We start from the raw sequence: 17,811 nt of genomic DNA, 5'->3' as shown, positions 1-17,811 counted from the left end.
AATCAGGTATTCCTTAGTCTGTAGTAAACATGACAGTTCAGCTGTGTATGTAGATAATACCCATTGTTGACAACTGTAATGTAGTATCATATACATGCTTTTAACTTTCACCACTGAAGAGGGCACAGATGTGTTCATGACATACTGAGATTATAATTCTACCAAATTTCAATGTTCTTGAAAGATGTCAGAAATCAAACATATCAACATTTTGTTAAGTAGGAAATTTCTATTAAAATTTTGCAATATAGTTGCAGTTTATTATATCATATATTTTATACATAATACAATTTAGCTTATATTGTGTAGACTATGTTTAAATTTAAAACAAACATTATAATATTTTTATTGGTTTTTTTTTTTTTGAGAAAGGGTTTCTCTGTGTTGTTTTAGTACCTGTCCTAGATCTCGCTTTGTAGACCAGGCTGGCCTCAAACTCACAGAGATCCTCCTGGCTCTGCCTCCCAAGTGCTGGGACTAAAGGCTTGTGCCACCACCGCTGGGCTTTAAATTATAATTTTATGCAATTAATAAACCAGAACTTTCAGAGACTATTCCTTTTAACTCGTTCTTTGTGCTTGTCCCTAAACACAAAGTTCTACATTTCCTGACTATCGGAATTGCTTTCCACGTGAAAATGACATCCATCAGCACCTTGTTTTCAACAAGGGAACAAAAGACCTCTTAAGTTTTTGTTTGAGAACAAATTCTGCATACCATAAGGATGACTTCAAAGGTGATGTTCTACATTTTACTTAATATATCTTAATAATGAATGTTGGTAGTTTAATAAGACTAGTAGATATAGTTGTTCAGGAACATTGTGCTTATTATTCTGTTCATTATAAAACCAGAAAAATTGATAGTTGCAAGAAAATTGGTTGAGAACATATAATTCTCTTGCAAATAATCTTTTTAACCAGTAGGTAAAAGTGTTGTATTTATAAGCAAATGTGGTGCTCTATAAAATTTATTATGGACTAAATTAGCATTTTAAAGTTTACATAAGGGAAGTCTTTGGGATGAAAGTCTGATCAGTGTTTCATTGCCTTTACATACAATTAAATAGCTTGCCATAATCACATATGATGTGAAGTTTATATGGCATAAGTCCTATGCCCAACAAATCATTCAGTTTTTATTTCTGTGATATCATTCCTTATAGTTTTTTTGAACTTTGTAGATCTGAATGCTGTATAAAAAATTTTGGCCTTTCCTGGCCTATGATTGAAGATCTCTATCTACAGATACACACTGAAGTGTCCTGACCTGGTCATCAGATACAGTTTCCATATCTGCCCCTCAATCTGTGTCACCTTGAAATGCCATCATCTTTTTCTGACTTTCTTTTACTAATGTGCAATTTAGTTACTAAATGATTTTTAAGCTTCTTTTCAAATACTGTATTTTATAAATCTAAGATTTTTCAGGAAAGCAAAAAGTATATCTCTGAAGAACTTGAGGGATACCCAAGGGCATTATTTAAAATAACTGATTTAAATCTGATAAGAACCTGACTGGCCAGCCTAAGGGGAAGAAGACTGGTGGCTTCATACCAGTCCTACCCTGTCCCAACACTTTCCAACTGGCTTGGCCCATATGAACTACATAGACACATGGCAACTTAGCCCTTTGAACGCCCAACTGGTTGTTGTTGTTGTTACTAATACAGAGCCACTTTTCAGTTGTGTTGGAGAAAATTGTGAACAAAAGTAGCTTCAAAGACATTTAAACATGTTTATTGCTTAGAGATGCTTTTTGTTTACATCAAAGTTGAGCAGAAATTACACAGCTCTCCAGTATTTCCTTTGCAATTGCACATACACACCATTGCCCATGATCAACACTCCACACCCAAAGGTTCACTTTTATTTTAGTGTTAAATAATATTCCCCAGTATGAATAAACTTCAGTTTATTCAGTTTTCCAGTTAACTATGGAAGAATATTCTTGGTTTCCAAGGTTTGGCAATTATGAATATAGCTTATACTAGAACCCATCTATGAATTACCTTTCTGTTACTGTAATAAAATACCTTGACTCAAAGATGGTTGGGCATACAGGATTTATTTTAGATTACAGTTACAGAAAGTATACAGTCCATTGTGTCAAGGAAGGCATAGCAGCAGGATCCCCAGTGGTCAGGGAAGCAGAATCCTCACATTTCATTTATATACAGGGAGCAGAGATGAAAAACAAAAAGTGAGGCCAGACTATAAAACCGGAAATCCCACCCCTAGTGAGGTACTTCCTCCCACAAAGCTCTGCCTGCCACAAGTTTTATAACCTTCCAAACAATCTGGAGAAAAAGTATGCAAATGATGAGCCTGTTTAAACCAAAACATTTCTATGAAAGTAACTGAGATATTTTGCATTTCTACAGGGAAAGAAAATTCTTTTTGTACTAGTATTCATTATCCCTTGATATTGTTATATTGTTTCAATTTCCAGCTCCCTAGTGAAATCATATATTTAACATTTTTGATATATTTATTTAACTATCTGTATATGGCTTTGTATGTGTGTGCACGTGTGTGCGCGTGTGTGTGCATGTGCACGTGTGTGTGTGTGTGTGTGTGTGTGTGTGTGTGTGTGTGTGTGTGTGTTTGATGCTGGGATTTTAAACCAGATTATTGTATAGACTAGGAGTACACTCTAACATATCCTCTCTGTCATTTTTAATGATATATTTGTTCACATTTTGCCCATTATAGTTGTTTGCTTTGCTATTATAAAATTTTAAGAATTCTTTGCATATTTTGGATAATACTCTTTGTCAGGCATGTTTTCCCAAATGTTTTCTCTCATTGCCTGACTTCTGCTATTGTACTCCCAACAGTATTTATTACAGAGTATGATGAAAATATTCTCAGCAGTTGTATTTTTCAGTCTTGCAATACATTATTCAAATTATCTGTATACTTTTCAAGGCACAATGCTATCTTTTATTCTAACAAATGAGATATTTTTGTGTTTGGATCCTTCTAAGAGACAAGCACAGCATTATTATTGACCTTTCAATATTATTATAGCCTTCTTGACTTCCATTTTTTTTTGTTTTCTTCATCTTTTTCTTTTTTAAATTTTTTTGGGGGGTTATAATATTTTCTTTCTTTCTTTATCAAGATTTTTTCATTCATTTTACACATCAATCAAAGATTCTCCTCTTTCCTCTTCACACACCCCCCCAGTCTCCCCCTCCAGACCCACCCCCCACTCCCTCCTACAAGAAGGCAAGGCCTCCCATGGGGAGGTATATCCAGTAGAGGCAAGTCCAAGCCCTTTCCCCTGTCTCACGGCTGCACGAGGTGTCCCATCATAGGTAGAGGGCTCCAAAATGCTGACTTTCTTTTAGAATCAAATATCTGATCAATAAATTTACTTTGCTTCTCATAATATTAATGATTTTATTAATTATAGCAGTTTGAAGGGGAATTTCCAAATACCATGTGTAATTGCCAAGTTATATAAATATTTGGTAAGAACAGGCAACACTTTGGGGCTATAAGCTAGAATATACACTAGAGAAGTCTTAGTCAAAGTCTCCAGTATTTTACATAATCTATCAAGCAATAGAGGTGTTTTGGAAAGAAAGTAATAGTTGAACAGTTTCAGTGCTATCCAATATAAATAATGTTTGATATGCCTTATAGTGAAAGGAACTTGGTAGAAAAAGTCTTCCAGTAATTTAAATCCTCAGAACAATTTGCTCAGTGCTTTGCCACATGGACTTCACATTAGTCACATACATGTTTGATGGGAGGGGATAACAAATATTTTTCTCAGAGTTTCACCTCGGTGTCTAATTGGTGGATGTTGAGCTATACACTGACTGTCTTAAAGCAGAGTGGTGATAATTCTGGTCTTTATCCCAGTGAAAACCAGTGATCTGAGTGATCACTGGGACAGACATAGCAAAGTGATGACTAACACTGTCTTGCTCATTTTGTGCCTTAGTACAGCAAATGTCTCTGCCACACTTTCTCTCTACCCTTCACTGCTGCTGTTTTAAATTTAATTGACTTCCTTCTCTATGTACTCTCATAATTTGGACCAAACAGGTAAAATATGGAAAAATGTAAATACATTTTGATAAAATAAGATTTATAGGTTAAAAACTTAAGCACTGGACTTTTGGTTTGTGAACAACTTCATCAATTTATTTGTAACGTACTAATATCTTGTTAAATATGTATTTTCAACAACAGGATCTTCAAATACAGATTTTGGCAATACTGTGGAGTCTGGTATTTATTCTCATGAGTTCCAAAAAATAGAAGAAACCAGTCCTTTTGAACAAAATGTAGCAGAAAAAAATATAGACCCAGGAAACCACCAAAATTCTGGTGATTCCTGTACGTCATTTTGGAGCAAGGGTTCCTTGACAACTGTAGATTTAGATACATCGTTCATTGAGGAGAATTCATCTCAAGACACCAGCACATCCTTGGAATGCAGCAATCTGAAAGAGAGGCCAAACTTAGAAGATTCAAAAACTACAAAGTCACCACCGGTAAATAACTATGACATTTATTATATTGTCAGTTTATAAGGATGTTCTTGAGAAAATGATGTTTTAATATAGTACACACTAAAATGTTATTTTCTACTGAAGTTAAAATGTGCTGTTTTATTACATAATAGCTAAAGCATGACTCATATGGAAATAGAGACTAGGGGCTTATATAGGACTAAATCTTATAAGATGAATGTCATTTTAACAAACATTTTTCTGTGACAAATTGTACTAAAGAACCACCACATACACATATCAAGAATAATGGTATTTTTCAAATAAATTTCACTTATGAAGTATGGAGTGTAATGCATTCTATAATATACATGTATAAGTACATGTATATGTTGTATATGTATAACCACAGACATACAAGCATCAATCCATTTTCACATAAGGACTCACTTCAAATGAACTTGCCTTCTTACCACACTAGTAAAGAAAGTAGTTGCTATGGTGTGGATTTCAACAAAGAGAAAAGGCAAGAATTTATCTTCCCAATTTCCATAGCTCACTGTAAAGATGGTTTGACACATCTATTCATATAGGGGAGAAATTCTGCACTTAGGGAATGCTAATTCAATGGGGAGAATCTGGTCTGATCTATCCTTCAGGAAGCTCAGAGGAAAATGGCTCAGAGTGCTGACGTAGATGGTGGCAATCTGCATTTGTAAATAAAAAAAGCCAATTTTCAGAGCAAAATGTCTGCTGCCTTCTGACAGTATCCACAAGAACACAAAAGGGTCACAGATGGCTGAAATCTTAGACTCCTGATTTCTTTCTCTCTTGGCCTCTATTTCCCAGACTCCTTTTTCTTCTCAGAAGGGATTTCATATATAAAGTTGAAAAACTAATTATTAGAAAATGTATATAGATGGTCTCTTCAAAAATTGTAAAGTTCAATTTTTGTTGTCTTGGAATACGTAGTAAGATCCGCAGTGTATTGCAGTTGCTGTCAACACCCAGATAAAGTATAATTTTGAAGGTTCAAGTGTATTAAACATTTTCAATCCAAATACTTTTAAACTCAAAAAGACATTTATTAGGGCACAAAGCCACTGTGAGTAAAAGAACATATGTAATCTATGAATGAAAATAAGAAATCAAAAAAAATGAATCATGGACATGGCCCCAAAATAATGAAAATTCAATAATAAGCTAAATTTAATATATTTAGAAAGAAACAGTGATGATCAGAAAGAGATGTTACAACAAAACTAGAAGTTATTATTAAAGTAAAAAGATTAATAAGATCCAATTCTGGGTAGAGGCTGGAAGAAAAAGTACAAAAATATATGTAGTAAATTGAATGTGAGAGATATAATTTTAAACTGCAATTACATTGATGTATTATTCAAATGATTCAAAACTTTGAAAAGCAGCAGAGATTTTCTATAAATATGACTTATGAAAATTTAGTGTGAATGAATTTAATAATCTAAAGAGACAGATGCCATTTGCCATGATTTACTTGTTTCTTCCCAAGTTCCTATGTTGGAAACTTAATCCCCAGTGCCAGAAGTATTCAAGTCAAGAGGTAGAATGTACAACAAGCACTGATCACAGCGTGTGTGCTTTTCCTTAAAAATATCTGGTGGCGGGTGTTATGGAAGTAGTTTTGCTATTTGACAGGGCTTCTTACAATAGTAGGTTTGGCCTGCTCTCATTCTTTCCTTCCACATTCCTCCATGGGATGGTAGACCAAGAAGGCTCCTAACAGACATGGAGCCTAGATCTTAGACTTTCCAATATTCAAAAATCAAAATAAATTCACTTTCTTTACAAATTTCCTTTGCATGTGATATTCTATTATGGAAACAAAATAATGAGTGAAGACATAATGAAAGCATTTGAACTAATAGTAAATGCATTTGTTTTTCTGTAAAATTTTTCCTTCATAATAAAGACATGGAAGATTGCAGGTCAATGTCAATAAATCATCAAGTAATTTATATTCTAATCTAATCGCTCAATTTCTTGTGCAAACAAAAAGGGATAAAATTCCTTAATTACTTCCTTAGACCAGTGTACCTTTGATGGAGAAATTTGAAAAACCCTATTTTTCAGAGTATAAACTCAGAAATCAGAAAATAATGGTGAACTGATTCCAATAGCCTATTTATGAAAAGTCAGTCAAATGGCTTTGAAGAATACAGATACTCAATAGATATAATAAGAGAAATCTAAATTGTTTTCATTGAATGATTAATAAAGTGCATTTTCAATTACCCTAATAAAAGACATTTTGAAAAAATATATATAGTTTGTGGTAACTCTCATAATGAAAATAGTATAGTAGTTAAGATGAAATGTAACTATATTTGTTAGCATAAACATAACTCAAAATACAACATGATGACTTCTTCCTGGTCTACAATGTTTTTAACTAAATTACTGATATTAACTTGTGTGACCCAGTCAGATATTACATATATCCAATTTTAAACCATTCAAAAATTTTAAATAAAACCTTTAAATGTTACTAATTATATTTTTGGATTCCTCTTATTACTACTCTTAAGAATGTGTGCTTTTCTTAAAGTGGTAACACTTATCATCACTAAGCAAAATTGCTTTTATTCATAGGTGCTCAGCATATTTTGTAAAATTTTGCTCAACAGATATACAGAGGATCTCAGAGTTTTTTTAGTGTTAGCCATCTGGTTATTTCAAAGAATCTGCTACCCCAACTATTTTGATTTGGTCACATAGACTAATCATCCCTTATCTATTTTCAAGTAGGCAGAAACTATCCACAATCTTCTAGGGCATAGTATAAGCCAATGTCATAAACAATAAAGTACTCATTTGTGGAGCCTTGTATTTTTGATCTCATATTTCCAAGGCAAAAGAAATAACCTTTTCCCTAGGAGTTTGTCAGTAAGGTAAACAACATATAATGCACTTCAGTTTTATTCACTATGGAATAAAACAGTGTAATTTGCTTCACAGAAAGTGTCTTCTGCTAGTCATAGCCTCAACCTGAGAGGCCAGGACATTGGGTGAGCACCTTCATTCAGGGTCTGACTAGGCTATTCTCTGGGGTGAGTTGGATTATTGGTACAAAGGATTTGAGTGACAGGAAGTTACCTCTAGGAGTTTGTTCAATAATGAGAGTGTTTGAGGGTGGACATCAGAAGAGTTGGCACTTCACAGTTGAAGAATGAATTCTTGCTTTCAGACATTGAGAAAGCTGAATTCACTCTCTCTTCATCCCTAATGCAAATACCCAAACTGATTTTAAGTTCTCCTTTGGCAAAGTGGAAACAATTCCCTTACCAGCAATCATATAGAAGTCTACTCTGTTCAAGAATATAATTTAAGTTCAGGAAGTGGGGGCAAGTTTGGCTGTGATTTTTCCTGATAGCCAAATTGAAAGTAAGGTTATTCATTTTGGACTTCAGTCTTCATAAAGAATTTCTTATTGAATTATTTAGTAAGTTTGGGGGGCTGTGCTGGGATGAAAATGGACTAGTTGGAGGTCCTTGGTTCTACTTCTGAAACTATCAGAAGTAAACTGTGAATTTGAGAAAAAAATCATAAAACAAAATATCACCATTATAAATTTCTGAACTCTAAACTCAGAATTTAAAAAGTTTTTAGATTGATGGTAGCATAATTCATGTATGAACATCATTATCGATGACCAATATATGGGAGAGCCACAAACAATGTCCTAGAGAGTAGACTAGGATTTTTCAATGAAATATATTACTGGTTGCCAGATTTATTTTAGGAGATTGAAATGTGATCTGTAAATTATTTTTGGAGCTATAAGAATCACTGTGTGGTAGTTATCCTTTTGGAACAAAGCATTTTTAAGTATTAATTAACATTGAACCAGGAATTGTTAAATACTGTTAATCACTCTCATGCATCTTAAATCTATCTAGAAGTCTTACTTATGAATTACTTGTTTTCTCTTGGGGTTCATATTTTTTTAAATGATCTGGCTAGGTGTGCTAGCTAGTCTTATGTCAACTTGACACAAGCTAGAGTTATCTGAAAGGAGAGAACCTCAATTGAGAAAATATCTCCGTAAGACCTCGCTGTAGGATGTTTCTTAATTAGTGATTGATGGTGGAGGGCCTAACCATTGTGAGTGGGGCTATGCCTAGGCTGGAGGTCCTATAAGAGGGCAGGCTGAGCAAGCTATGAGGAGCAAGCCAGTAAGCAGCACCCTTCATGGCTTCTGCATCAGTTCCTGCTCCGGGTTTCTGCCCTGCTTGAGTTCCTGCCCTGACTTCTTTGATGGTGAACCTTGACTTAGAAGTGTAAGCTGAATAAACCGTTTCCTCCCCAAGTTGTTTTTGGTCATGGTATTTTGCTGCAGCAATAGAAAATCTAACTAAGATACCATATAACCCAGACTGCTCTTGAACTCATAGCAATCTTTTTGGTCCATTCCTTTCTAGGTGCTGGGAATACAAGTATAAGCCAGCATGTCTAGCTCATGTTTTGTTTTTGTATTATATTCACAGACATGAACTGTTTTAAAACAAGGTGATAAACAATGAGTTACCCAGGTGTTAGAGTAAGTCTAGGCATGGAATCCAAAGGACACAAAGTCTAGATTTGCTAGATTATAGCTTGTGGGGCGTTTACCCACCACCCCCACAGCTTCCCAGAGTTTTCTTGAGTGCGAGCAGCAGGAAATATTAGATAGAAGGATTTATAGCGGAGAATCTTGTGGAGATAAACAGATAGAAAATAAAGGATAGCCTCGAGAGGGCCTGGAACCTATTCCAACGGGCCCGGACTGTCTCTGGTCCAGGGTTTTTATAGAGACGCCAAGGGGTGGAGCAAAAGACCTCCTCCCCCAGCACAGCCAAGTGCAGGCCATCTCAGACACCTGCACTCAGGCCCGTGGTCCTGATCATCCTCTATTTGGACCTGCTGGGTAAAGCCACGAGGAACCCCAGAACGGGCTCCCACAGGTCCCCCCTTCTTAATATATAAAAAAATAACTATTAATGGCTTACAGCAATCTCCATAGCTGTTACACCTCCCAGTATGGGAGTAGAGGATGATATAGATGGCATTTCTCTTTTGAATTAGGTCCAAGGTGACCACAGCAGTCTTAGCTGCCTCAAGCCCTTTCTAAACCAAAACTCTTAAGGCGACTACAAACTTAAAGAATCCCTTAGCTTCAACTTTACCATTAACAGGTTAACATAAATATTGCTATACATAGTCACAATTCTCTCAATCTTACAACTCAAAGCAAACTCTTAACAGAACCATTAGAATTAGCATATATGGTGCTATATATAGTTAACAATTTTCTCTGTCTTACAACTTTAACTCAGTCATTTGAATTTTCTTGTTAACAGAACATAGGAAAAACTTCGATGTATTCTCAAACTTAAACATTTCCTCAATTCCACAAAGCCAGGGTGCATTAATATCAATAGGTTTCTGCGAACATAATTCAATCTCATAGCTCCTCCTTTTCTTTATAATTTTTTAAGCCGACTCTCAAGCCTAGTTAGAAAACCCAAACTTTTCTGTTTAAACGGTTCCATTTGTAACACAAAACCAGTTCTATAAGTAATTCCATTTTTACATAAACAGTTCCACAAAACAATTCATGAATCACCAGTTAATAAAGCATATATGCATACACAAAATTGCATCTTGATTCTAGGTAGAAATAAATTTCTTCATTTAAACAGTTCCATTTTTAACCCAATTCCAGAAAACCGTTCCTAGGTCATTACTATAAGCAAGCTCAAAATTGTCCCATTGCAATGAAATCTCTATTGTTCATTTCATTTAAGTACCAAAATTCGAATGATAAATATTGGTACTAGCCTTCCAAATTTGAAGAAATCCATAGCCAAAATGTTTTTGTAATTTTATCTCATTTTAAGTTCAAAAAGTTCAAACAAGAAAAATTCTGGTATCAGGCTTTCACTTTCAAATATGAAGAGACGTTTTACAACCAAAACTTTTTGCAGTTAATTTTTGTTCAAACAAGCGTCTCTGCAACTTTTGTTCTCACAGACAGAACTTTTTAGTTATAGTAATATTTTAAACCACACCGTTTTTGCTGTTAGCTCAGGTTTTTCTGTGCTGCGTTGATATTCCATAGATCTCAGCTGCAGATGCCTTGTGCTGGTTCTGGCGTCCGCCATTCTTAGCTTCTTAGCAGCTTCTGGAGCTTTTGAAACCATTCAGACTGCCTACTTTGCAGTCTACTAGGACACTATCTCCTGTGTCTCAGGTGTTTTCACCATATACATTAATAGACTCACACTTAACATTTACACTTTTTCACAAACTCACATATAACATTTTTTGCCTTGCAAAGCATTTAGACTCATATTCAACATTTACACGTTTTTACAAACTCACATACAACATATTAACATCTACTTATTTATACTTTATAGAACTACTTTAGCAAATATATTTCTTATTAATTCTTATATACTTATATTCATTCCATCTTATTTCTTATTTAAACTTACATTTCAAACTAGCATCTTACAAGCTTATTACTACATGTCTTAAGACTACCTTAGATACTTCTTACAAGCTTATATTCTTAAAGGAACTCTATAGATCTATTTTACACACTTATATAGGCTACCATTAGCATATATCTAACTTAGCAAACACCTAAAGATTTCTTAACACAGATCTAACAAGACAGAATTTTTATAAACTCACATCTTATATTTGTCTTTCTACTTCTTACTCTTAATTATTATCACCATCTCTATCAGAAAGATTCTCTTAACTAGACAGGAAGTACGTACATCATTTCTAAAGTTTACAATTTATAGTTAGCTTTGTTATAAAGCACTGGGATTTAGTGAGTGTTGTCATTATAGAGTTGTGATACTTGTTGCTAGGGGATTGTAACATTCTCGGGACGAAGCCACACCCCAAAGTTGCCAGTTCTCTCAGCCGTTCCGGACTGGCAGAGATGCACTGTCAGCGGTACACAGTTTTTAACTAGAGGCTGTCCCTTCACCCAAATTCATAATAGCTCCCCTAAGTACTTCAATTCAGATGAACGTTTCTATCACAGCAGTACTTTTGGTTTGTTCTACTGAAAAACTTTACTTCACACTGAGGGTGAAATTACCATATTTAGCTGCTGTAAAGCTCTTCGCCAAAAACTGCACAGCTATTAGGTGGTATTTTAAGGATTTTAAAGTGACTTGTTTGCTCTTATAGGTAGCTTTTTGTCATCCAACTGCCGTAAAAACTTTTCACAGCTATTAGGGTAAATAAGGCATTTTACCAATGGAGCCTCAAACCGTGAAGCTCCTAGTTCCGTATCCTTTCAATTTTTCATTGGGACTGACACTTACTCTTAGATGATTTTCCTCCTTATTCTTTTTAAAGGCTGTATTTTAAGTTTACCATGAACGTATTTTTGAGCTGACAAAAGTGTTTCAGGGCAATGTCGCCATCTTTAGCGGAAAAACTACATTTCCCAGAATGCATTTCCCTTATATCAGTCCATAATAATATCAGTCCCATATATCATTTCCCATATTTTTTATCGTGTTTGAGAGTCAACTGGTTCTCTTTTACCAGACTTGCTTACAAATTCTTGCCCGGGAGGTTTGAACAAAGTTTTTTGCTTTTGCAATGGGAGATTTGAACATGCACTTGACATTTTCAGCTATGGCACATTGGGAGGTTTCTATTCTCCTCAGCTGGCTTTAACAGGTGTTTCTCCTTCATCAGACACTGGCCCCCGAATCAGAACCCCACCTGCCTCGTTAGCGCGCATTGAGGCAGGCATTTCTGATAGCAAACTTTACTCGGGGCTTGTGTTTGCCTTAGCCAGTCAGTGAAAAACAAGATCATTTACAACAGCTTTTCCATAGCTCTTTCAGAGAGATTTTCTCCTACTGATCTTATTCTCATTTTGTTTATTCCTTACCCCCCAGATGCAGAGCTTCAGGTATCTGTCTGCAGCTCTGTACCTCTGCTAGCTGCCTTTGGAGGTAGGGGCTTTTTTTTCTCCCCCTGAATCTGCCTCAAACTCTAGCAGCTTTGTCAGGTCATGCATTTTCTGGGGAGGAATCTGTCCCCTCTCTCTTCAGAGTCTTTCTCCTAGACAGTATCCAGTTTGGTCTCAGTTTATCCCCTCTACCCCAGAAACAGTTTCCAACACTACAGTGGCGGCTTTTCCTGCTACTGAAGGTAGGGGCTTTAGTCCGTTTCTGTTTTCGGGGTCTGTGTGGTTTGCATACAGACTGAAAAATTTAACAAGGGAGGTTTTTGCCATTTCTAAACTCCCATTAGGACAGGTGTTTTGCCTCATCAGGCCTTCACCTGGCCCAGTCCCCCAGTGGGTTGTGTTTGCTTGTCTGGGCACTCAAGGACAGAGCTTATGCCAGAGGCAATCACCCCTCAGGGCTACACTCCATCTCAGGGAGTCAGTTGAAACAAAGCTTTCTCAAAGAGATGCTTTCTCTGACAGAAAAGAAAGCTTTACTCCTGGATAGTTCTGTTCTGCCCTGGCTGGGCTCTTTCCCCAGACAGCGTTCTGACTCGGCAGCATGACTGCTTCAGACACAGTGCAGCTTTACTGTTTTCCCAGAAAGGTCCTTTCTCTAATAGGAAAGCTTTTCTCAAACTTTTTGTAGTTGTGGACCTCTATCAACCCGGGACTTGTAGGAAAGTGGACAACTGTGCCGTTCCCACCGGCTTTAGCTTTGTTTGTTCATTAGCAATCTTCCCCTGGGTCCTGCACCTTCCTGCCTCAGCTCTGTGCTCCAGGAAGTTTACAACGCAGGAACCCTAGTATCCCCGAAATGCACTCCAACTCAGAGACACTGGCCAGTCACCTCTGGGTTTTTGCTCAGAAGCGAGGATACAATGCTAACAGTTTGCATTGCTTCAGGGGATCTTTGCATTCATTAGGATGATTAGGAGCACCTTTTCATTCTGAAAGGCTAACTCAAAACCTTGCTGCCTCAGCTCAGCTGTAACTGAAAAGCTTGGCTTTTTTGCTTTTCTCAGGTAAAGTTTCCTGCCCTTTTTGGGCTCTCTGTAGCTCTTTACCCACACTTTCCCAAGCGTTTTCCTCAGGGTACTCTGACCCACTGTCTTTTACTAGCTTGGAGAGCTTAGAAGACGTTTTTAGAAACTTGTCCCTGCCTCCTGCATTGCAGGGAGGATTGTTAAAGCTTGAAAGAACTTAGGTTTTGCTGTCTTAAGTTTGTTGTTTTCCCTTAGAGCTAATCACAGGTGGTCCCCATACTAACATCTTCAGGTGATTCTAATTTTTGTCCTCTCTCAGAAGGACAAATTTAGTTTTTAAGTTTAAGAGAGAAAGATTAAGGCTTTTTAGAGAGATTTTTTTCCCCTCAAATTTTTCAAGAAAAGCTTTAGAATTTAAGAGAAAGATTTCTTTCCCCCCAGGAGAAAGACAACTTTTCCCAAAACTTCCCAACTTTAAACTTTGATTTCTTACACCCCCATTTTTGCCTCAGGGAGAAATCACTTTCTCCTGCCGCTTGGACTTAGCATTTCAGCTGTCCCCAGGTCAAAAGCTTCCATAGGAAACTTTTTCTTCCCCATAAGCTCAAAGAAGAGCTTTTTTACTACCCGAAAAGCCCAAAGAAAGATTTTTTTCCCCAGTTTGCTTTCAAAGCCCCCAAAGTTAGAAAATTGAGTTTTTCTGTCTAGTTGCCTTACTTATTTTTTCCTACACAATCTTATACTTCTAAGTTTTTCCTAAACTATATTACTACCCTATATCTTATACTTATCACAGATAGAAATTGAGAAAGGGATAGAAGATAGAAAATTTTGACAGAAGAGAATTTCGCTGCAGCATCGGACATCCTTCCAGTCCGCTTTCCTTTTCTCTCGAGGATAAAACGCCTGCCTTCCCAAAAAATATATATAAAAATATATATATATTCCATAACACCGGCATGCCTTTCCACTGGCAGGGCTGACTCAGCACTTTCACCAAAAACTCTGTAATAAAACTATTTTCCTTGATCTTTAGTCCCTATTACTTTGTCTTAAGTCCCTGTTCATTTGTCTTTAGTCCCCCCTTTTTTTGTCCCTTTTTTCTTTAGTCCCTTTTTTCCCCTTTCTTTAGTCCCTTTTTTCCCCTTTCTTTAGTCCCTTTTTTCCCCTTTCTTTAGTCCCTTTTTTCCCCTTTCTTTAGTCCCTTTTTTTCTTTAGTCCCTGTTCACGGCGCCATTCTGTGGGGCATTTACCCACCACCCCCACAGCTTCCCAGAGTTTTCTTGAGTGCGAGCAGCAGGAAATATTAGATAGAAGGATTTATAGCGGAGAATCTTGTGGAGATAAACAGATAGAAAATAAAGGATAGCCTCGAGAGGGCCTGGAACCTATTCCAACGGGCCCGGACTGTCTCTGGTCCAGGGTTTTTATAGAGACGCCAAGGGGTGGAGCAAAAGACCTCCTCCCCCAGCACAGCCAAGTGCAGGCCATCTCAGACACCTGCACTCAGGCCCGTGGTCCTGATCATCCTCTATTTGGACCTGCTGGGTAAAGCCACGAGGAACCCCAGAACGGGCTCCCACAATAGCTACATCATCATCACGTTACTTTCTTTTCCTCTTGCCTCAGTTTTGCATGTTTTAGGATGTGTATATTAGTAACTTGTTCAACATTATGTCAGATTTATTATCATTGGAATTTTACTTCATCTTCAAAACTATTTTTATAAACAGAGACACTAGTTCAGAGGACTATGTAAGAGTTTCCTTATTCCAGCATAGTTTATGTGGAAGTGCCCTAAGGCAGTGGTTCTCAACCTGTATGTTGAGACCCCTGTGGTGTCAAATGATCTTTTCACAGGATAGCATATCAGATACTTACTTTATGATTCATAGTAGTAGCAAATTTACAGTTATGAAGCACCAACAAAGTTTCATTTTATGGTTGGGAGTCACCAGAGCAAGAGGAACTGTATTAAAGGGTCACAACATTAGGAAGGCAGAAAACCATTGTACTAAGGGAAGAAAATAAAAGAATAACGACAGAAAAAATGTTTTATTTTGTAAACTTTCAACCTTCTTGGATTAATGACAACTTTCAGCTTATAATTACCGCTTTACATTTCATGGATCCAATTGGATCTAAACACTGTACTAGTTTGTTTCTCTATTATAGTGTAAAAGTTATCACAGCAGAGCTGGTGTCAAGGTCATAGTAAGTTGCTCAGTGAATGAATGCATGACTTTGTTATATTGAGCTAGAAAATAAACAGTCTGTTAAATGTTGTTCTCTAGCTGCTACAAGAAATAGCCCTCAGGAAAAAACCTATAAATGAGCGATATCAAGGGCTTGAGAAGTTCTTCGCTCCTGATACAAATGAAAGATTCGACTCCCACCCTTCACCAAGCATAGGATGCAGCCATTCATGTTCCAGCATAACATTCACAGGTAAATTACCATCGGGAATCAGATGACTTTTGGGCCACTCTAGTCAAATCCTAACTCAATTGTAAAAACTGCCACTATTTTTAAAATACTGGGAAATTCTGTTCAGTGACTAAAACTTTCCCTTTGGTTATCTGAAAGTATTAAAGTTGTGTGAGCTGCCATATTTGAAAATATCAGGAAGTTAAAAAAAGATAATAACACTGAAGGAAGATCATGTTAAGAATTTAAATCATTGTTCATTTTAATGCACAAATAGTAAGTCTCTGAATCACTTCATCAGTTAAGCATTGTATGATGGTACTTTAAATTTTGTCTGGAAAACAAATCATAAAAATAGCAAGATCTCCTGAATTTCTAAGACTTATCTCTAATTTCAGTTTCTTTCTGAAATTTTTGTATTGTCTTTTATTGTTCTAAAACACAAATAACTAATTTACCTTTTGACTGTGTAGTGTACAACTCAGTGGTACTATTTACTTTCATAATAATATATAACATTGGTGCCATTTGTCTCTAGAATGCACGTTATATTGTTAGATCAAAATTCTATTCTCATTAAACATAATTCATTATCCTCTCATTAACCCCTAGCTAATACCATTCTTCTTTCTCCTTGTTTTATTTTTCTTATTCTGATGAACTCATTCATATAAATGGACCAGCATATCTCAGTCAGAACAGTGTCTCAAGTTTTATCATGTGCAAGAATGTATGTTTTTAAAAATAAAGTGTAAAAAATACTAGAATATGTGAGTCACTATATGTTTATCTTCTCTTTTATGCATGTGCCAAACTTTTAAAACTCTAGGGGACGTAGTTGGAAAATCACTGTTAAAATACTGTGTTTATAAAGGAAATCAGTCCTTTCTTTTTAGGGCTTTAAATATGCCTTTGTATGGACATTGTATGTGGGCTACCACTGAATAGCCCACCCAAACATGAGTGATTACCCACAAAAGCTGAATCCCAGGAACTCTACTATGATTTAGGCAGATCAACAGTCTGGAAATACCTGCTTGGCTGCTTCTTCTTCTTCTTCTTCTTCTTCTTCTTCTTCTTCTTCTTCTTCTTCTTCTTCTTCTTCTTCTTCTTCTTCTTCTCCTTCTCCTTCTTCTTCTTCTTTTTGAGACAGGGTTTCTCTGTGTAGCTTTCCTGGAACTTGCTTTGGAGACCAGGCGGGCCTCGAACTAATAAAGATCCACCTGGCTCTGCCTCCCGAGTGCTGGGAATAAAGGCATGTGTCACCACCGCCCGGCCTGCTTGGCTTCTTGACCTGTCATTGTTCTCTGGAAGCAGTCTACCATTGTGGCATATTAATTTAAGATGTGTTACATTGGTTTATGCTGTGGAATATTAATTTAATGATGCAAAGATGTGCTGCATTCTTTTATGTTGTGTAGTGGGTAGCCATTCCAGCTTGGATCTGGTTCCAAATTCCAGATCCAAGCTGGAATGGCTACCCACTACAATGTTGCATTTGTTTAACTCTGTGAAGCTGTGTTACTTTGCCTGTTTAAAATACCTGATTGGTCTAATAAAATGCTGAATAGTCAATAGATAAGCAGGAGAAAGGATAAGCAGGGCTGGCAGACAAGAGAATAAATAGGAGGAGAAATCTGGGAAGAGAAGATTTGGGAGAAAAGGGAAAGGGGAGGAAGATATCAGGGGCCAGCCACCCAGCTACACAGCTACACAGCAAGTTATGGAGTAAGAAAAAAGGTATATATAATAGAGAAAGATAAAAGCCCAGAAGCAAAAGGTAGAGGGGATAATTTAAGAAAAGCTGGCTAGAAATAAGCCAAGCTAAGGCCAGGCATTGATAAGAAAGAATACACCTCAGTGCATTTATTTGGGAGCTGGGTGGCAGGCCCCCCTCAAAGAGTAAAGAGTAAAAA

The 17,811-nt window shown here is 36.6% G+C and overlaps 1 protein-coding gene across 29 annotated transcripts in view; it reads left to right on the top strand.

Moving 5' to 3' along the window:
• Zbbx (zinc finger B-box domain containing) overlaps positions 1-17,811 on the top strand; it is a 102,193-nt gene that overhangs the window by 65,602 nt on the left and 18,780 nt on the right. For all 29 annotated transcript variants that reach the window (XM_076574253.1, XM_076574248.1, XM_076574250.1 and 26 more), the window contains 3 exons: positions 597-736; positions 4,209-4,513; positions 15,763-15,916. In XM_076574253.1, coding sequence (XP_076430368.1) covers positions 597-736; positions 4,209-4,513; positions 15,763-15,916 — 599 coding nt within the window. The remainder of the gene's footprint in view (positions 1-596; positions 737-4,208; positions 4,514-15,762; positions 15,917-17,811) is intronic.

The sequence above is a fragment of the Peromyscus maniculatus genome, chromosome 6 (assembly GCF_049852395.1).
Source record: "Peromyscus maniculatus bairdii isolate BWxNUB_F1_BW_parent chromosome 6, HU_Pman_BW_mat_3.1, whole genome shotgun sequence".
NCBI lineage: Eukaryota > Metazoa > Chordata > Mammalia > Rodentia > Cricetidae > Peromyscus > Peromyscus maniculatus.
Note: the sequence above shows the minus strand (reverse complement) of the source record. Positions and strands in the feature narration are given on the sequence as shown.